This window comes from Centruroides sculpturatus, unplaced genomic scaffold (assembly GCF_000671375.1).
Source record: "Centruroides sculpturatus isolate CEXI.00-Female unplaced genomic scaffold, Cexi_2.0 scaffold186, whole genome shotgun sequence".
Lineage (NCBI taxonomy): Eukaryota > Metazoa > Arthropoda > Arachnida > Scorpiones > Buthidae > Centruroides > Centruroides sculpturatus.
In genome coordinates this window covers 554,942-573,928 of record NW_019384354.1, presented here as the reverse complement: position 1 = coordinate 573,928, position 18,987 = coordinate 554,942, and the positions used below count along the sequence as shown (strand labels likewise).

The 18,987-nt window shown below is 29.8% G+C and overlaps 2 protein-coding genes across 2 annotated transcripts in view; one reads left to right on the top strand and one right to left on the bottom strand.

The window, feature by feature from the left end:
- The window catches only part of LOC111639194 (nuclear pore complex protein Nup85-like), a 44,118-nt gene that overhangs the window by 3,399 nt on the left and 21,732 nt on the right, over positions 1 to 18,987 (bottom strand). Inside the window, exons 11-15 of the mRNA XM_023384994.1 lie at positions 16,141 to 16,191; positions 14,996 to 15,096; positions 6,657 to 6,742; positions 5,523 to 5,554; positions 1,713 to 1,813 (exon numbers count right to left, since the gene is read on the bottom strand). Coding sequence (XP_023240762.1) covers positions 1,713 to 1,813; positions 5,523 to 5,554; positions 6,657 to 6,742; positions 14,996 to 15,096; positions 16,141 to 16,191 — 371 coding nt within the window. The remainder of the gene's footprint in view (positions 1 to 1,712; positions 1,814 to 5,522; positions 5,555 to 6,656; positions 6,743 to 14,995; positions 15,097 to 16,140; positions 16,192 to 18,987) is intronic.
- On the top strand, positions 16,468 to 17,167 carry LOC111639201 (tigger transposable element-derived protein 3-like). Its single transcript, XM_023385000.1, has one exon. It carries the CDS (start codon positions 16,607 to 16,609, stop codon positions 17,006 to 17,008), a length of 402 nt encoding a protein of 133 aa, XP_023240768.1. The 5' UTR covers positions 16,468 to 16,606; the 3' UTR covers positions 17,009 to 17,167.

Sequence of the window (18,987 nt, the reverse complement as noted above, 5' to 3'; positions counted from 1 at the left end):
ATCCACATTGCCTTAATGGATCGTACAGTCATGCCACAAACCCTTAGTCAAGAAATGGGGTCATTTGAAAGACATCAAGTGTCTGCACGAACAGTTCAATGATGTTTACAGCAGCATGGACTGTCAGCACGGCGACCATGGTTTTGGCTACCCTTGATGCTGCATCACAGGCAGGAGTGCCTCCAATAGTGTGATCAACAACAAACCTGGACACAGGAATGGCATTACATCATCTTTCAGACGAATCCCAGTTCTGTTTAGAGCACCATGATAGCCGCATCCATGTTTGGCGGCATTGTGGAGAACGCACATTGCCAGCATGTATTTGACATCATCATACTGGCCCGTCACCTGGAATGATGGTATCGGGTGCCATTGGATACAAGTCTCGATCACCTCTTGTTTGCATTTCCAGCACTTTGAACAGCAGCTGTTACATTTGTGACCTTTCGGGTCGGCACCTCTTTGGTACTCTGTCAGGATTGACACCACCGTGTTTAGAGAAACACGGAAACCGAGACGGCGATTACGTCACGCCGTCGCGCGAGTGGTTCCGTACGTGGTCAGACGGATTCGTAATGTCGATTCAAGAGACAACATTGGAAATGACTCAGATACACTTAACAATTAACAAGGGTTTATTTACAAATCTATTGGAAAAGGATTGTCGCGGAGAGAGAGAGTTCACATACACTTCGCGGGATGATAAATACCTTTGGTTATAGGTCCCGTTCGGGTCTTGTTGAATCGGATTATAACAGCTTCCTATGGGTTTTTAAGGTTTCTGATTCGTTATCCAGGCGATGCACTAACACACACACACACACACACAGACAAGTTTATCCTATGGCAATTATTCGGATTCCTTAATGGATGATAATTGAAGGGAGGACGACTTCTTTCCTCTCTGAGGACTAAGGCAGCGACTAACTCTTTTCGGCCATCTCTGATGATATTCACGGACGATTTCGGCCGTGCAGAGGTTAATAGTTCATGAGAAAGCGTCATGTTGCTTTCGAGAAAATGTAACGGGAGACTTTCTCAGGTAGCTAAGAACAACAATTGTTGCGTAATTCGCGAAATGTTATTATTAAAGACTATTTCAAATATAAGAATTTCTGCTATCTCACACATTTCTGATGTGTTAAGGCCTGTGACTCTGCCCTATCTTTGAGGTCTCCATAACACTACATTTCAGCAGGACAATGCACAACCACATGTTGCCCGTATTGTCATGACCTTCCTTGATACAGAATATGTTTGATTGTTACCTGGCCAGCATGTTCTCCTGATCTCTCACCAATTGAAAATGTCTGGTCAATGGTTGCCAAGCAACTGGCACACCACCACTTGCTAGTTACTATGGTCGATAACCTGTGGCAGTGTGTTGAAGCTGCATGGACTGCTGTACCCATACATGCTATCCAATCTCTGTTCGACTCCATGTCCAGGCAGATAAATGCTGTTATTGCTGCCAAAGGTGCTGAGAAATCAATACCCAGAGTAGTCACTCTGGGTATTGATTTCTCAAGATCTATACCTCCAAATTTCCCAAAAATTTAATTATTTGTTCTTCACACTATAATGTATGTGTCTAATAAATATCATTATGTTTTTCGCATTCCTTCCTGGTGTAGCAATTTTAATGGTCAGTAGTGTATTTTTTTACTTATTATATTTTACTATAATACTATAATTATAAATTAATTTACCTAAAAAGGTTAGCTTATCACTAACCAACATGCTTGGACCTAAATTATCCAGAAGATCTAAACTGGTAAACTTTCCACAATTCACATAATCAATCAAAAATCTAATAATAAATATATATAAATTACAAATTTTAATGTTATAAATAATTAGATATGGATAAATTATAAAAGAATTATGTACCATCAAATAAATTTTGAATTACATATATTAATATAGAAAAATAATAACTTATGTATCATCACATTAAATTCTCCCTCTTTTGTGAGCATTTCTTTCATTGTATTTTCCAGTATTATATAATATATTTTTGTAAGAATTTACAAAAACAGTATATAATATCATATCACAGAAAAATATCATATAGATATTTTTCTATGAAAATCATATTGTGAATAAAGGAAAATTAAAAGAAACATTCTAAACTGTTCTTTGCTATGAACAGTTTTAGAATATGATAATACAAATCAAAGGAAATTTTATGTGATTACTCATACAACTGCAGTAGATTATATATTATCAAACTTGAATGTATTTCTGAAACAACTCAAATATTAGACATTCAGATATCAGGAAGTGTTTTCCATTACAAGTTAAACTAACCAACTACTTGTTTAAAGATCAATCTGAGAAACCATTCTTTCTCTGTAATGCCCAGGTACTTTCAAGCTGATCAGGCTCATCTTTAGGGCTTCCTCTTAGCTGCAACTCTTAGTTTTCAAACATGTGTTCAAGGAATTCTATTGCTGAGCTGCAATTTGAAAAAAATTGTAGACCTATAAATTTCCAGTCATCTGTCCATACATCTTTTCTTAATCTTGAGAATAGAGTTAGACAGATGAAAGACGAGACCAGATATGGAAACCATAGGGACAGGAAGCCCCTAAAGTTTCCATATCTTATATTAACTATATAAGAACTTCCAATGCAAACCAGAAGTCATGTTATTTCAATTCAAAAATTTTTCCTCGAAAGGTATTAGAAAGATGACCAGCAAGACTCTATAGATTAAGGAAAAGTATGATGTACAGGGGCAAGACACTACTAATTTGAAGTGGAGAGCATATATTTTAAATTAAATAAATTAAAAATTTCAGTCCAGCATTGTGACAATGTCACAATAAATAATTGCTCATATGCATTTTCCAGTTTTTTCCCATTCTATTATTAATTTATTTTTTTAAATTACAAACTGTTAAGCAGATGAATTCTCTCTTAATAACTTCTTAACCCTTGCCTTTATCCTCTTAGTGGGGTCTCCGTCTATCTCTCTACAAACTGTTTTTTTCTGTATAACTTCCAAGACCCCTAAGAGAAAACATCCAAGAGACAGTGCTTCATAAAATCCATCTGCTTAAGAGTTTGGATTTTTAAAAAAGAATAATAGAATGAAAACGAAGGAAAATGCATACAATAGAATTCTTCAAGCTCTTATTCAAAAACAAAGAATTTCAGCTAAAAAATGCCCTGAAGATGAGCCTGTTTGGACTGAACATTACTTGGGCATTAGTGAAAAAATGCTTTCTCAGGTTGGTTAGTTTAACTTTTAAAGTTCGTATGGAAATTTAAAATTTTCCATTACATATTACATTACAGAAAAAATTCTAAATTCATTCCTGTTCTATCTAAATAAACAAAATCTTCCCAAATGATATTAACAACTATAAAAAGCTAGTAATAAAGATTTCATGTCTAAACCCCAATAAATCCACCTTACTAATAAATACTTCATAAAGTCACTAAAAAGTATGTTTGTAAGCATTAATGTGAGGAATAAGTTTGTATAGTATCACATATTACATGAACTGCATTTTCTTTCATATGCAGTAGACAACAAAGAAAATATTGTATATTGTAATGATAGTAATATTTTAATTTAAAATATACACCAAGTAAAATCACTAAAAATAAACAAACAAAACAGCGAATCTAACTTATTGTAATGAACTACTAAGAATAAGCTCATAAGACTGGACTGAAATTTTATGATAAAATTGTTGAACCTCATGCCATAATATTAGTGAAACAAATGAAAACAGACATTAGGAATGAAGCCATTTTCTACTTCCTTTTTTTTTTACCAGCTTGACTTTGAAATTTTTACAAATGCACCTTGAAGAAATTTTTAATGCTGGGATTATTTCAAATATCATGATGGATACTAAATAACATCATTCATTGTAACAGAAATTTGGATACAAGGAGTTCTGATATTTAGGGATGGCTATATTTTTAATTTAATAATAATTAGAAAAAACTATTTAATGGATAGCGTATTTCTTTACTTTCTTTTGCTGTATTCACAATTTGATATTGAAAATCAAGTTAATCTAACATTAGAATTGCAATTCCAAAGATAGCTGTACTAAAAATTCTACAGAAATGACTGAAGTTGCAGGCATACAACATAGAAATTGTCCAAGCCAGATGATAAACCAAGATGAAATGAATTGGCACATTCATACTTTCACATATTGATGAAAAAATCAGTATCTTACTATCCTCAGAACTAATATGGTATGCCTGTTCCTTCTAATGAGTCATTGGCTATAGACTCTAGCTTCTTGAAAGACTATAGATTGCCTTTTTAGTTAATAACAACTCTTTGGTATGACATTTACAACAAAATAGTGCTTCAATTAAGTATAAAAATATGCAAAGTTTGTTTCTCTGATAAAGCAATCTTTCATCTAAGCAACGAAGTCAAATGACACAACATTTAAATATGGGAATCTAAAATCATACACACATTTGAGACAGCCCAAAGAAACTAAAAAAAAAAAAAGTTTTATTACATCAGTCCACAACATCAAAATTCTACATACCACACCCTGAAGAACATGTAGGATAGACTGTTTCAAAACAAAATCATTGGCCTCTTCATTTTCACAGAAAGTATAGTCAATGAAAAAAGTTTAAAGTAAATATTAACATGTAAATGACTGAAAGAAAGCAAAGATATTTGTGATGTTTTATATTTTTTTTAAAAGCATGTTTATTTGGATTTGTTGGCTGTCTTTCCACAACTATAGAAATTAAAATCTCATGTCATATTCCAGCATAATAGGTGCCCTTAAATTGGGATTTGAAGTTTGTGCCAAATAAAATTAAGCTTTCCCAACAATTTCCTATTCCATGGCCTCCTCAATTACTGAGTGTTACAACCCAGGACTTTTTCTTGTGAGAATTATGTCTAAACAACCCCAATTTATTTGTCCTGAAAAACAATATCACTGATGCTATTCAAACTATCACAGTAGACATGCTCAGTAATGTAGATCAGAATGCTCAGTAGACAAAATTGAATATAAATTGGATATGTTGTGAGCTACTACTAAATAGTGCTCATGTAGAGGTGTATTAAAACCTGAAAAAAAACTGTTTGAGTTGATGTTCTATTGCTGTAAACTGTATAATCTTAGGTCAATTATACCTTTTCTGTTATATTGTTTCAAAATGTGTGCAAGACATTTTGACTACCCTGTATCTATGCCTACCTATAGTGTATGTACACTACAGGTAGGCATAGATACATTTACATATTTATACAAAAATGCAAATAAAGTAATGTAAGATAATTTAACAAACGAGAGAATACGGAAACGCAAACAATATAACTACAATAATTATTACATTATACTGTTAAATATTTTGAAGTAGATTACTAATACATTTTAATAATCAAATTATGTTACATTTCAAATAATTTAAGATTAAACATAACATACTAAAACATAATTATTAAACTGTCTTAGTTATTCTTAAAATGCTAACTAAATTTTTAGTATAATATTTACAAAATTTGTACTTACTTATCAGCTAAATAAGACATAAAATTTATATCCTGAAAAATTAGAAATTATTTAAATTAGTTACATGTAAAAGCAAACATTCTTTACAATTGTCTTTAATTACAGTTATAAAAAAGAATGAAATAGAAGATGTATGTGTGTTTGTGTGTGTACACAAATTCAGCTTTTAACTGTTATTTAGTTTAATCTAACTTATATTGTATATTCCTGAATAGTTAATGTATAATTAATTTAATCAATTGTCTTTAATGAAAGAAATCTCATTAAAAACTTCAAATTGACAGAAAAATAAAACTTTCAAATAAATTTTGTTTTATCCCAATAGATTTTGTTTTGTTATTCTTCTGTTGATTGCATTCTACTTTTTCTTGGTCATCGAATCTGACGTAAGCACACAATATCCGATGTAGCTAATATCGCCTAATGGGTGGAAATAGATGGTATACTAAATATTTTTAGCAGTTTAATGAAGCACTCTATTGGGAAGTAAACAATTGAATCTTATAAATCATCTCAATTATGCTATTATGGAAATTAAGCAAAATTTGTCTTTCAAATACTTAAAATTGCATTTACTGTAATTCTCTTCTATTGTTATTTATACAATATTATCCTATTCTAAATATTTGTGAATTCCTTAGATTTAATGAGCCAAACATGAAGCAGTTAGTGCCTAGTACCTTGCACCAGCTGAAAAATGTAAATATGGTAAAAGCACAAATGCCATATCACATAAAATGTATATATATAAGAATGAATTTGAATACTGGTCTTCTAAAGGATAGTAAACATGAATGTGAATATTGATATCATGTTAGTATGTCATACAGTTTCAAACTATGGTTTCTACATACAAACAGAAATCCTAACTGTTAAATTATCTGAATTTTTATAATCTCCCAGACAAAATATTCTTTAACATAAAACTGCTTTTTCTTCCTTTTAGTGAAACATATTAGATAAAAGTAATGTTTAAAAAACATAATTTTATGATGCAGCAATTTAATAATATTTAGTTACTATTAAGTGTTATATGTGATTCCCAGAATTTATTTTAATATATATATCATGCTCTTATTGATGAATAATTAAGCTAAAAACAAAAATTATATAATCATTTACATTACAAATTACCTTTGATTGAACTGCCCAACAAAGTGCTGTTCCTAGTTGTTTATTTCTATTTGCTTGTACACCCATTACCTTATATATACTGTTTACTAAAAAAAACCAATTTGTTATTAATTTTTATGTATTAAAAATTCATACAGTTAAGTAATAAATCGAATTTTTATTAAAAGTTTTGAATATAAAAACTAATCTCACGTTATTTGGAATATTATATATTGCTTTTCAATTAAAGCTCTGTTAAGCAATTTATATTATTAAATATCTTATTAACTAAATTGTGTAAAAAATTCAAAATGATTATGAAGATATCATGTAGTCTATAAATATATAAAACAATCATTTAAAAGCAATTATTCTTATTATGTGTAGTATTGTATAGTTGTAACATTACATTAATATAGTTAACTTTATTAACAGAAAAATTTAATAAAATCAAAGACTAAAAATTTTGTCTTAAAATATAAAACTTTCTCTTCTTTTAATCTGCAATCACATGCAGTTTTTTTTTTACAGGATTGCATGCATAAGGTGGCAATTTTTCACTGATTTTTCATGCATAATTGCATTGCACATAATTGCCATTCCTCAAATTGATGATTCTGAGAAAAACCTGTAATGTGTCTTCTCTGTATATGCAAAATTTCAATTTCATGTGTTGTTTACTACATGATATATTTTTTTATTTCCAGAACAATGTCTTTGACCAGACTCCCACAGGCAACCCTTCAAACTTTGCAATAGCAAGGGCTAATGTAAAATGAGTTCAGCTGGAAATAAATGAAGTGTTTCTCAGATGGACAAGAAAATAATTTTTCTGTGTATTTTGAACATGAAATAAAGCTGTGAAAACATATGAATTGTTGAAAGTCATAGTACTCCAGGCTATCTTATGGAGACAAGTGTTCAGGGTCATACTGAGTTGCAAACCACCATATTATGTCATGTATAGCTGACAAACATCCATGAGGTCATGACTTACAGTAATTGCATAGACCTCCATGATGTCAGAGCGAAAAATCATCATATTACACAAGTGATCATGTAACAATAGAGAGGTTGAGGCCGAAGTTTTAAACGTGAAAACGTATACATCGGACGTTCAGCACCGCTTTCCTGTAAGCCTAGAAGTTTGACAATGGTGTTTGGATAGTCAGTGGAATCATGCTCGACATTCCAAACACCATTGTCAAACTTCTAGGCTTACAGGAAAGCGGTGCTGAACATCCAACGTATATGTTTTCGTGTTTAAAACTTCGGCCTCAACCTCGTTAATAAAGAAAAATTTTGTGTGATCACATGCTTACAGCAGAAATTTTCTGCAGCAGTTGTTTGAAAACTTGTGATAAGCAGAAAAAATTTTTTAATCAAAATTTTTACACGAATGGCACGTAATATGAGAATATCATGGAAGCACAGATAAGTAAGTATATGGCAACATATCTCTAAATCTGATTTATTAGTAAAACCAAACAAAGTGCCAAATTATTGGGCTATTATATAACTCAATTAATGATTAGGAACTAATTAATTTGTCCAGAGATAGACAATTATGCCACCATCTGATGTTAATTTTAATAATTATAATACATTAATTTTTAATTTGGAATTTTCTGGAAGAAAAGAATTGGACCAAAGTGAGACTCAAACCTGCAACTCCTGCTTACCATGCATACAAGTTATGCTACCTGGACCTCCATCCAATATTCACTTCCAGAACTATTAATTTAAATCTGCTGTGTCCAACCTGTAGCCCATGAGCTGCGTGCGGAGAAGTCAATATCTTTTTGTGGCCCTTTTAAAACCATAATTATCTTGTATAAATTTTTATTACAATGAAATATCACATATATAGATAAATACAGTAATATGATGTATAACACCTTATCATCTACACTCAGAAATTAAAACAGTTATTAAATATTTTTTAACAAAGCTTCAAAAGTATTATTATATGTACAAATGTATGTATATTTATTCAGTATATTTACAACAACAAAAGTTTTTAAATTTGTGTTTTGGTATAACAAAATTATATTTCCTTAAATTTGCTGTATATGTTTAATAAATATCAAATGATAGACACATTCTTAAGTTACAATGGTCTTCTGGGTTTCCAATAAATGATAAGAGATTTTATTTTTTTCGTTAAATTCTTTAAAAATAAGCCTAAGAAACTTTAAATTAGAATTACATATTTACACATGCATGTAGATTTAAAATAAATCATTTCATGTTTAGATTGTTAATGGGCTTAATTATGTCTTACTGTGTAAGTTATTTGATTATAGTTAGTCACCAAGGGGTGTCTCATGAAACAGATACTGTATATGCTGTAGGTCATTTCAAAATCGGATGCCATTAGTTACTGGTTTTCTTCTCTTTTTTTGGTCTGGCAGCCATTTTTAATACAGTTATTCTGTTTAGCTATCTCTGTTAATTAACAGATTTTACAAAGTAACAAAGTGTTGAATTCATAATATAGCTACACACCAACCAAATGCCGAAAATCTATCGGGCTAGTATAAGGCTAATTATTAAATGAATTACATAAGCCAAATTGGTTACGTAATTCATTTAATAATTAGCCTTATACTAGCCCGATAGTGTTGAATTCATTATTGCTACAGTTATAATTACCGTGCACTCGTTTTATTAGTAAAATTAAACATTATGTGTATGTGAAACATTAATAAATAACCCAATACAAACTGAACTGAATAAATATTGAGAAATTTTAAGTGATTGAATAAAATTTTATTTTTTCTACTAGGCCCTGTCAAGGAGGCCTTCTTGTAGTGACAAGATAGATTAAGTTTTCACATGTCGGAGCATGTTTTCTAGAAAGGGACGGTTGGCAAGTCATCCTGGACAAGTCAAGACAGGTATGCCGACTGAGATGGATCCAATAGAAAGCTCAGATCAGCTCAGTTCCAGATTGGTTGGCCAATGGATTCAAAACTTAGATATAAGGCAACGTTGGATGGAGGAAAGCAGAGTCTAGCCTGAGTGAGAAATGAGCCTCCTCTAAGACTATGTAAGGAAAAACAAGTCTGGACTAAGACCTTGTCCAGACTTGTTTGGACAAGGTCACCACACACAAAACCAACACCAGCAGTATGAAAAGAAAAATTGTAGTTAGAAGTAATCAAGATGTGTTGTTGTGTATCTCTCTAAATAGTATTAAATAAATAGACTTAATTTGTGTACAAGAAGTTGTAAGGTGTTCTTTTTGATGGACTGGAAATCGGAAGGCATGATTGAACTTTACTGGCCCTTTATTTCTCTTATGTCTGAAAGGAAGAAAAGAAAATTTGAAGATGAAAACAGACAGTTTCAAAGTGGATGGGAAGATTTGTATTTTTTCCTTTAGATAAAAGACAAAGCTATATGTTTAATTTGTCATGACTCTACTTCAATATTAAATTCATACAGTTTAAAAAGACATTATGAACAAAAACATGATAATTTTGAAAAATATACTAACAAACAAAAAGTGAAATTAGAAATACTTAAAGCAAGTCTGGCTGCAGAACAAAATGTATTTCATAAACAAACAGTTCAATCAAATATCATCATTAATTCCAGTATAAGATGATCACAAATTGGGAAAGAAATGAAAGCATTTTTGGATGGTGAATAAGTCAAAGAATGCATTATCACTGCAGCCGAAGAAATCAAGATTTTCAGTCAAATCAGCTTGTCATATCAAACTGTAGAATGAAGAATTGATAACATTTCAAATGAAATTTGTTCAATGCTGAACATGTTTGCACAGTTTCTAAGAAGTTTGTGTATTTCTCACTGGCTTTGGATGAAACAACATATTAATTAAGGATATGGCTCAACTTGCCATTTTTATTTGAGGTGTGGATAGTGAAATGAATGTGACCAAAGAATTTCTCGATGTTATGAGTTTAAGACACAATTACTGAAAAAAATATTTAAAAAAGCTGTCATAAAATGCTTGCATGACCATGGACTGAAATTAACAAACCTAATTGGGATCACCATAGATGATGAAGTTTCAATGGTCGACAAGAATATTGGAGTTGTTAAATTAATTTTTGAGCATAAAGAAGCCATGAAAAAAGTTCAAAATCTTCAGAACTTTTCATTTGTCATTGGTTTTTGCACCTTGAAAATTTGTATGCACAAGTATTTAATACAAACCATGTGATGCCAATTGTTAAAACAGTTAATGCAATAAAATATAGTTCTTTGAGGCATTGTTAGTTTCAAGATTATCTTCAAGAACTGGAATCTGAGTAGAGCAATTTGCTTTTTTATGCAAAAATTCAAAGATTAAGTCATGGAACATGCTTAGAAAGAATTTGAAGGAAAAAATTTGAATTTTTATAAATAAAAATGACCAGAATGATCCTGAATTATATAATGGAAAGGCTTTTGGATTTATGTTACCTTAATTTAGTAATTTACTACGAGAATTTCAAAAGAGATTTTCACATTGAAGGAATTATGAGAATATATTTAATATTTTCTTATGTTCATTTGACATTGTTGTGGAATCAGCTCCAACAAGTTTGCAGATGGAGTTAATAGATCTCCAGTCACCTTCTGAATTGAAATATGTTTGAGGCCAATGACAAAGTTCAGTTTTATAAAAAAAAAAATACATCTGTAATGATAAATTCCCTAACCTAAAAAAACTGGCAATAAGCATTACAGCTGCAATGGGAATCACTTATCTTTGTGAATCTTTTTTTCTCAAAATTGAAGATTGTTAAATGTAAGTCATAATAGATTGACTGATGAAAATTTAAAAAATCAACTACATTGTACAACATTGATATTAAAAAATTAAATGAAAAAATTGAAAAACAAATTTCACAAAATACTGTATAATTGTAAATGTTTTGTTATAAATAAATATACACACAGTGTATTTTTATTTTTGTTTTGGCTCAGTAAACAATTTTGGTTGGACACCACTGATTTAGATAAAACCATAGTGGTTACTCACTTCAAGAAAACCCTAAATTAAAAATTAATTTATTATAAATTATGAAAATTAACGAGAGATGGTGGCATAACCACTACCACTAGACAAATTAATTAGTTTCTAATCATTAACTTAGCCACAAAAAAGCTTTATAATTTGGCACTTTATTTAGTTTTACAGATAAGTAAGTCAATTTGCTGAAAAATACCTGTGAGAAATGAATAGGTACAGAAANCATGTTGCTTTCGAGAAAATGTAACGGGAGACTTTCTCAGGTAGCTAAGAACAACAATTGTTGCGTAATTCGCGAAATGTTATTATTAAAGACTATTTCAAATATAAGAATTTCTGCTATCTCACACATTTCTGATGTGTTAAGGCCTGTGACTCTGCCCTATCTTTGAGGTCTCCATAACACTACATTTCAGCAGGACAATGCACAACCACATGTTGCCCGTATTGTCATGACCTTCCTTGATACAGAATATGTTTGATTGTTACCTGGCCAGCATGTTCTCCTGATCTCTCACCAATTGAAAATGTCTGGTCAATGGTTGCCAAGCAACTGGCACACCACCACTTGCTAGTTACTATGGTCGATAACCTGTGGCAGTGTGTTGAAGCTGCATGGACTGCTGTACCCATACATGCTATCCAATCTCTGTTCGACTCCATGTCCAGGCAGATAAATGCTGTTATTGCTGCCAAAGGTGCTGAGAAATCAATACCCAGAGTAGTCACTCTGGGTATTGATTTCTCAAGATCTATACCTCCAAATTTCCCAAAAATTTAATTATTTGTTCTTCACACTATAATGTATGTGTCTAATAAATATCATTATGTTTTTCGCATTCCTTCCTGGTGTAGCAATTTTAATGGTCAGTAGTGTATTTTTTTACTTATTATATTTTACTATAATACTATAATTATAAATTAATTTACCAAGTCGAACTTTCTATTAATTCTTCTAATGAATATAATAATTCGTACATTTGATGACTGCTGAAAGTTACTTCGGTAGATTCTAACAGAGGTAAGGCATCCAGTAGTAATGTTATACAGAAGCTGAAATTAAAAAGAAAATTTAGTACTGAAGAAACTATTCTGCATAATGTTAAATCTATTTCAACATAAAATACAGTATTTTTTTCTATATTTTTCAATAAATACTTTTTTTGAATGAAAAACACAGTTATATATGAAATAATTGAAGGATGTAGCTTGTGACCAAAGAGAATCAAAGTTATATTCCATCACTTTTTTGACTAGCTCTGTTAGTCATCTTCCATGTATAATATCTTCATGATGCTCAAAACAGAGCATTATGACAGTGGCACCTATATAATAAATTTGAGCAAGTTGATGGATTTTGTAAAGGTACAGTTCTAAACTCCAGACTTTTCAAAAAGTGTAACCCCATCTCTATCATTGCAAAGTATCTTACACAATGTGGGCCAAGGAGCCAGTGGCAGTATATATCCAAATTTCTTAAAGGCTTGGCATAATATGTAAAGGAAGACCTAGGTAAGGGATGGCTGGCAACACAAAGACTGCTTTCTTCTTACGAAATAAAGTGGATCATGGAAATAATGCATTTTTTACTCGACTGACTAAATAGTTAAACTTAACGATAGAATATCCAGCCCCGGACACTAATTTAATCTGGGCAATCTTTTCATACACAAGCAGTCAGGAGGAAGGTTATAAAAAGCCCTACGTATTATAAGTGCCTTAATGGCCAAATTTATTGTCCTGGCAAAGACAAATATGTTAAAAATGTACAAATTATTTATTAAAAGTATTTATTTTAGTGAATTTATCATCATCAAACTGAGTTTCCAAACTGATTAAAAATTATCAATGATGTGAATTAAATTAGAATACCTACAACATATCTTTTAACAATTTTTATAATAAAAAAGATTAGAATATTTCTTGGACATTATTTAAATCAANTAATAGATCTCCAGTCACCTTCTGAATTGAAATATGTTTGAGGCCAATGACAAAGTTCAGTTTTATAAAAAAAAAAATACATCTGTAATGATAAATTCCCTAACCTAAAAAAACTGGCAATAAGCATTACAGCTGCAATGGGAATCACTTATCTTTGTGAATCTTTTTTTCTCAAAATTGAAGATTGTTAAATGTAAGTCATAATAGATTGACTGATGAAAATTTAAAAAATCAACTACATTGTACAACATTGATATTAAAAAATTAAATGAAAAAATTGAAAAACAAATTTCACAAAATACTGTATAATTGTAAATGTTTTGTTATAAATAAATATACACACAGTGTATTTTTATTTTTGTTTTGGCTCAGTAAACAATTTTGGTTGGACACCACTGATTTAGATAAAACCATAGTGGTTACTCACTTCAAGAAAACTCTAAATTAAAAATTAATTTATTATAAATTATGAAAATTAACGAGAGATGGTGGCATAACCACTACCACTAGACAAATTAATTAGTTTCTAATCATTAACTTAGCCACAAAAAAGCTTTATAATTTGGCACTTTATTTAGTTTTACAGATAAGTAAGTCAATTTGCTGAAAAATACCTGTGAGAAATGAATAGGTACAGAAAACTACCACTTTTGTACGTGTATTAAGAGTAAGAAGAGAAAATGTAATATTCATTTAAAATAGATAAAAAATATGATAATTAGAATTCATATCAAGCAAATTTATTCTATAAAATGAATTTCTGAATTCCATTTGGATGATTGACTAGAGATAAATATGTCAAAAATAAATTTCATGTATTTTAATCCTAAAGATATAATCAAAATTTACTTCCTGATGACTAGGAATTTACATTCATATTCTATAAAAATTGTATTCTATCTGTAAATTTGAAAATTTCAGACAACTAAAAATTCTTTAGAAAGAGAATAACACGATGCTGAAAATGATTCAGCATCATGTTATTCATCTAAAGCTTAATTTTATAAACTAGTATTAAATTTATTAGCACTACATTGGCTTTTCTTTGTTGCTAGGCTTATTACACCATCCTTATAAAATGTGAATTTCTAAAGCTGGTCTTGTACTGAATGATGGTGTAATAAGTCTAGTAACAAAGAAAAGCCAATATAGTGCTAATAAATTTAATCCAATACTAAGCAAGTAATATATCATTGAATTAAACTAGTAATATCAATGTAGTTAGCTTTTTCAATTATGTTCCCTCTGTTTTTTTTAAGTTGGGAAGAAAGCTACAATACAAACACAAGATCACAAGATATGCATTCACAAGCTATCTTACTTCTTAATATTTTTATATTAAATATAATATAAAAAACTAAATTTTTATACATATATTATTTAATTTCTTAGCTACTTTAATAATCATTAATAAAATTTTACCAACCTAACTGTTGCATATTTCTATTCTTAGCAATTGTTAATATTTTCATTACTTTTGCATGATTTGAAAGTGGGATCCTTTCCAAATACATTTCTAGATATTGTCTAAAAAATTAATAAATTATAATTTAATTTTCTAGCTTAATGAATGAATGAATAAATAAATAAATTAGTTTTATATATAAAATTACATTTTATCAAAATGTAATTTTTAAAACTTATATGACAAATAAGATTAACAAAAAATTACTATTATTATAATTAATTTTTAAAATCAAAACAAAAATAAAATCTTTATTAATTCAGTTTTTAAATATGGCAGAAATATTCACAATAAGAAGCTTTTTTTCTTTTAGAAGAGATGAGTTGTACAAAAACTGTGAAAAATTGAGAACATGAATACAGGTTGGAATGATTTCGGTAAAAGAATATCATCTGGTGATAAGGAAGATTGTATTAACATGCCACAAAGCACTTTGAATTTAGCTTTTCTTCATTAGAATTAAATATAGCAGTGAGATTGATGAATGAACAGTATTCTGATAGTCATTGGAAAATTACTAATAATCATTTTAACTTAGATATTGTTGTAAAAGTTTTAAGATATTTAGATATAAAATCTGGAGTTTGTTACTTAAAAGTATGAAGAAAAAATAAACCTTAAATTTTCTAAGTGTGTCAACAAAAACTTGCAATTTTTATTTAATCTATATTGGGCAGTTAATTACTTAACATGTTTGTCTTTTAGAAAATTACTTTGTGCCATTTTTACAAATTACAAATATAATTAGTTTCTCTTTGATAACATTGTTTCTATGACAAATTTATGTTAAGCCACTGTTATTTATTAAATTTGTACTAACAAAAACAAAGTCAATAAAAGCTATATTTTTATGACTTAAGAAAACCATAAAAGCCAATATAGCAAAAAAGCTTTATATCATAAATATCCTTAATAATTTCACTAAAAATAAAATCAAAAGATTTAGAAATGTTACCTGTTTTATATATTTTATACTATTTTAATAATCATAACACTTATGTTTACTATTTGCATAAATCAACCTTTTTATTTAATTTCTATTCCTCCTATTACTTAATTTTAAACTAAAATTATGTATTTATATAACAAATAAGTTGAATTCTTACCTGCCCATTTCAGGACAATGATCGAAATAATCAACACCAATTTGCCATAAACTAAAATGAGAAATTATTGAAATTTATTTATTTATAAAAACTAATCATAATTCTGTAGAATTATTCTTCAACAGTAAATAATAATTATAAATAAATAAATATACAGTCAAGTCCACATAAGTCATCATAGGTATAACTAGACACTGTCAGTTAAGTAGTCAGCTTTCTGTAATCCTGGCTGACTTACATAGGCATTAATGTTAAAAAAAACTCTGGTTTACTCAACACCGTTTAACTCATCACCCCTGGATAAATCAACATACTTTTTCTGTCCCACACTCATTTTCTGTTTGTCTGATAATTTGACTCCCCTCCTGAAAAAAATGAGTTCACACCACAGCAGAATCTGATTTTGCATTTTCTTATCTTTCACTCATGCATTATTTGCAGCAAGTGTTTCACATTTCTGTTAGAAATGAGTATCCAAAACCTAACAATGCTTATGCTGAAGGAAAAATACGAATTTGTATCTGAATTTGAATGTAATAGAATTTCACAAGCCGAATTTGCAAAACATGAAAACCTTCCAACAACAACATTAGTGGGAATTCTGAAGAAAAAAGAGGAAATTAAGAAACTTTTCCTTGAGTCTTCATTGCTGTTATCTCGAAAATGCAAGAGAAAGTCGTCATACAAAGATGTCGAAGATGCTCTGGTACATTGGCTGAAGCAAATTCGTTCATTGAATCCTCCTGTTTCGGGACCGAAACTGAAACACAAAGCAATGGAAATCGCTGAAGTACTTGGAGTAGAAACCAATTTTAGTGCCAGTGATGGATGGTCAGAGAGATACATTGCCTGTACTGGTACTGTATAAAGCACTACTGTATTTTCCCGATTGTAGTTTTGTATTTTTCCAACTTTGTTTTAGTAATCATATCACATAACTCAACACATTTCCACTTCCCCTGGGGTGTCAACTTATGAAGACTCAACTATATATATAATACAGTGGTGTCTTGACTTACAAGTTTAATTTGTTCCATAACAGAACTCATAACTCAAATTACTTGTATATCAAATCAATTTTCCCCATTGAAATGCCATTAATCCAGTCTGGACCCCCAAAACACCACAAATTTTTTGTTACATGTTTTTAAATAAGAAAAATGTACTTATAAATAACGAATATTGTAAAAAACACAATAGAATGTACTGCAATAAACTGGTTTTGCAAATGTTGCAGTATTTGCTGCATAAATAAAGAAAGAACAAAATGGAAAATTCTAGAAATGAGAGATGGTGGTTCTGCACACAGCATGGAAGTGAATTAATGAACTATATCACTCAATCACGTTTTTCTATAATCTAGTCTGTCAGACATTAGAAGAGTAACAAAAATAACAAAATTATGGCAGTTTTTCCATCTTATTTTTCTTAATGTATGGTTTGCTGCACAAATTAGCAGTGGGGTATCTGAAGCTGGCTCATAACCCAAAATTTATCTCTCAACTCAAAGCAAAAAAAATCAGCCAAGAAATGACTCGTATCTAAAAATCTTGTAAGTCAAAGTACTGCTACTGTAGTTATATATATATATAGTAAAGTACAGTTATATATAGTACAGCTGTATATAGCTGTACTTTACTTTTGCATAATTCAAAATGGAAGAAACTAAATAGAACACATTAAAACAGTTGATATCTGCCTTCACATTTGAATTGTTGTCTTCTGAGTTATAACTTGGACTCTTTTATCATTTTCAAAATAAAAATGTTTAATATTAAGCTAATATCAGCAATACTTTCTGGATACAATCTCTTATTTTTGTAACTGCTAAAAAAGAGGTTTGTAGGCAAATAAATAAATTTGTTATGTCCTTCCAATCCAGCAGAGGTCAAGAACCACTCGAAAGACAATTTTAATTCACAGATCTTTATTTATATGCATTTCGGATTGGAGTTTGTACCTATTCCTCCTCAGATTACAGATAATGAAAAACTGTTTTTATTTTACAGTTATTAAAACATGTAAAATTTAAATAAACAAATAAACTTACACAGGTGTACTCTATAATAGTTTTCATTTTTCTTAGTAACCTTACATCAATTACAGTTACAATCATCCTGCATCACGTAACATTGTACAGTACTTTTATTCCTATATATGATGTCACTCCATATGTCATCTACCAACATTCCATTATTTTAATAAATGCTTTGTTTAGTTGTTAAACCTGTCTCCTGTCTCTGAAAAGATGCCTGTTGACTTGCTCACCTCCCTTGCCACTCAATAAAAAGCCATTCGAAACAACAACGTGAGCAGTATTATAATTAATTTTTAAAATCAAAACAAAAATAAAATCTTTATTAATTCAGTTTTTAAATATGGCAGAAATATTCACAATAAGAAGCTTTTTTTCTTTTAGAAGAGATGAGTTGTACAAAAACTGTGAAAAATTGAGAACATGAATACAGGTTGGAATGATTTCGGTAAAAGAATATCATCTGGTGATAAGGAAGATTGTATTAACATGCCACAAAGCACTTTGAATTTAGCTTTTCTTCATTAGAATTAAATATAGCAGTGAGATTGATGAATGAACAGTATTCTGATAGTCATTGGAAAATTACTAATAATCATTTTAACTTAGATATTGTTGTAAAAGTTTTAAGATATTTAGATATAAAATCTGGAGTTTGTTACTTAAAAGTATGAAGAAAAAATAAACCTTAAATTTTCTAAGTGTGTCAACAAAAACTTGCAATTTTTATTTAATCTATATTGGGCAGTTAATTACTTAACATGTTTGTCTTTTAGAAAATTACTTTGTGCCATTTTTACAAATTACAAATA

What these genes read in the sequence shown, in the direction of transcription:
- LOC111639201 (XM_023385000.1), top strand. Translation starts at nt 16,607, where the DNA reads ATGAGTATCCAAAACCTAACAATGCTTATGCTGAAGGAAAAATACGAA.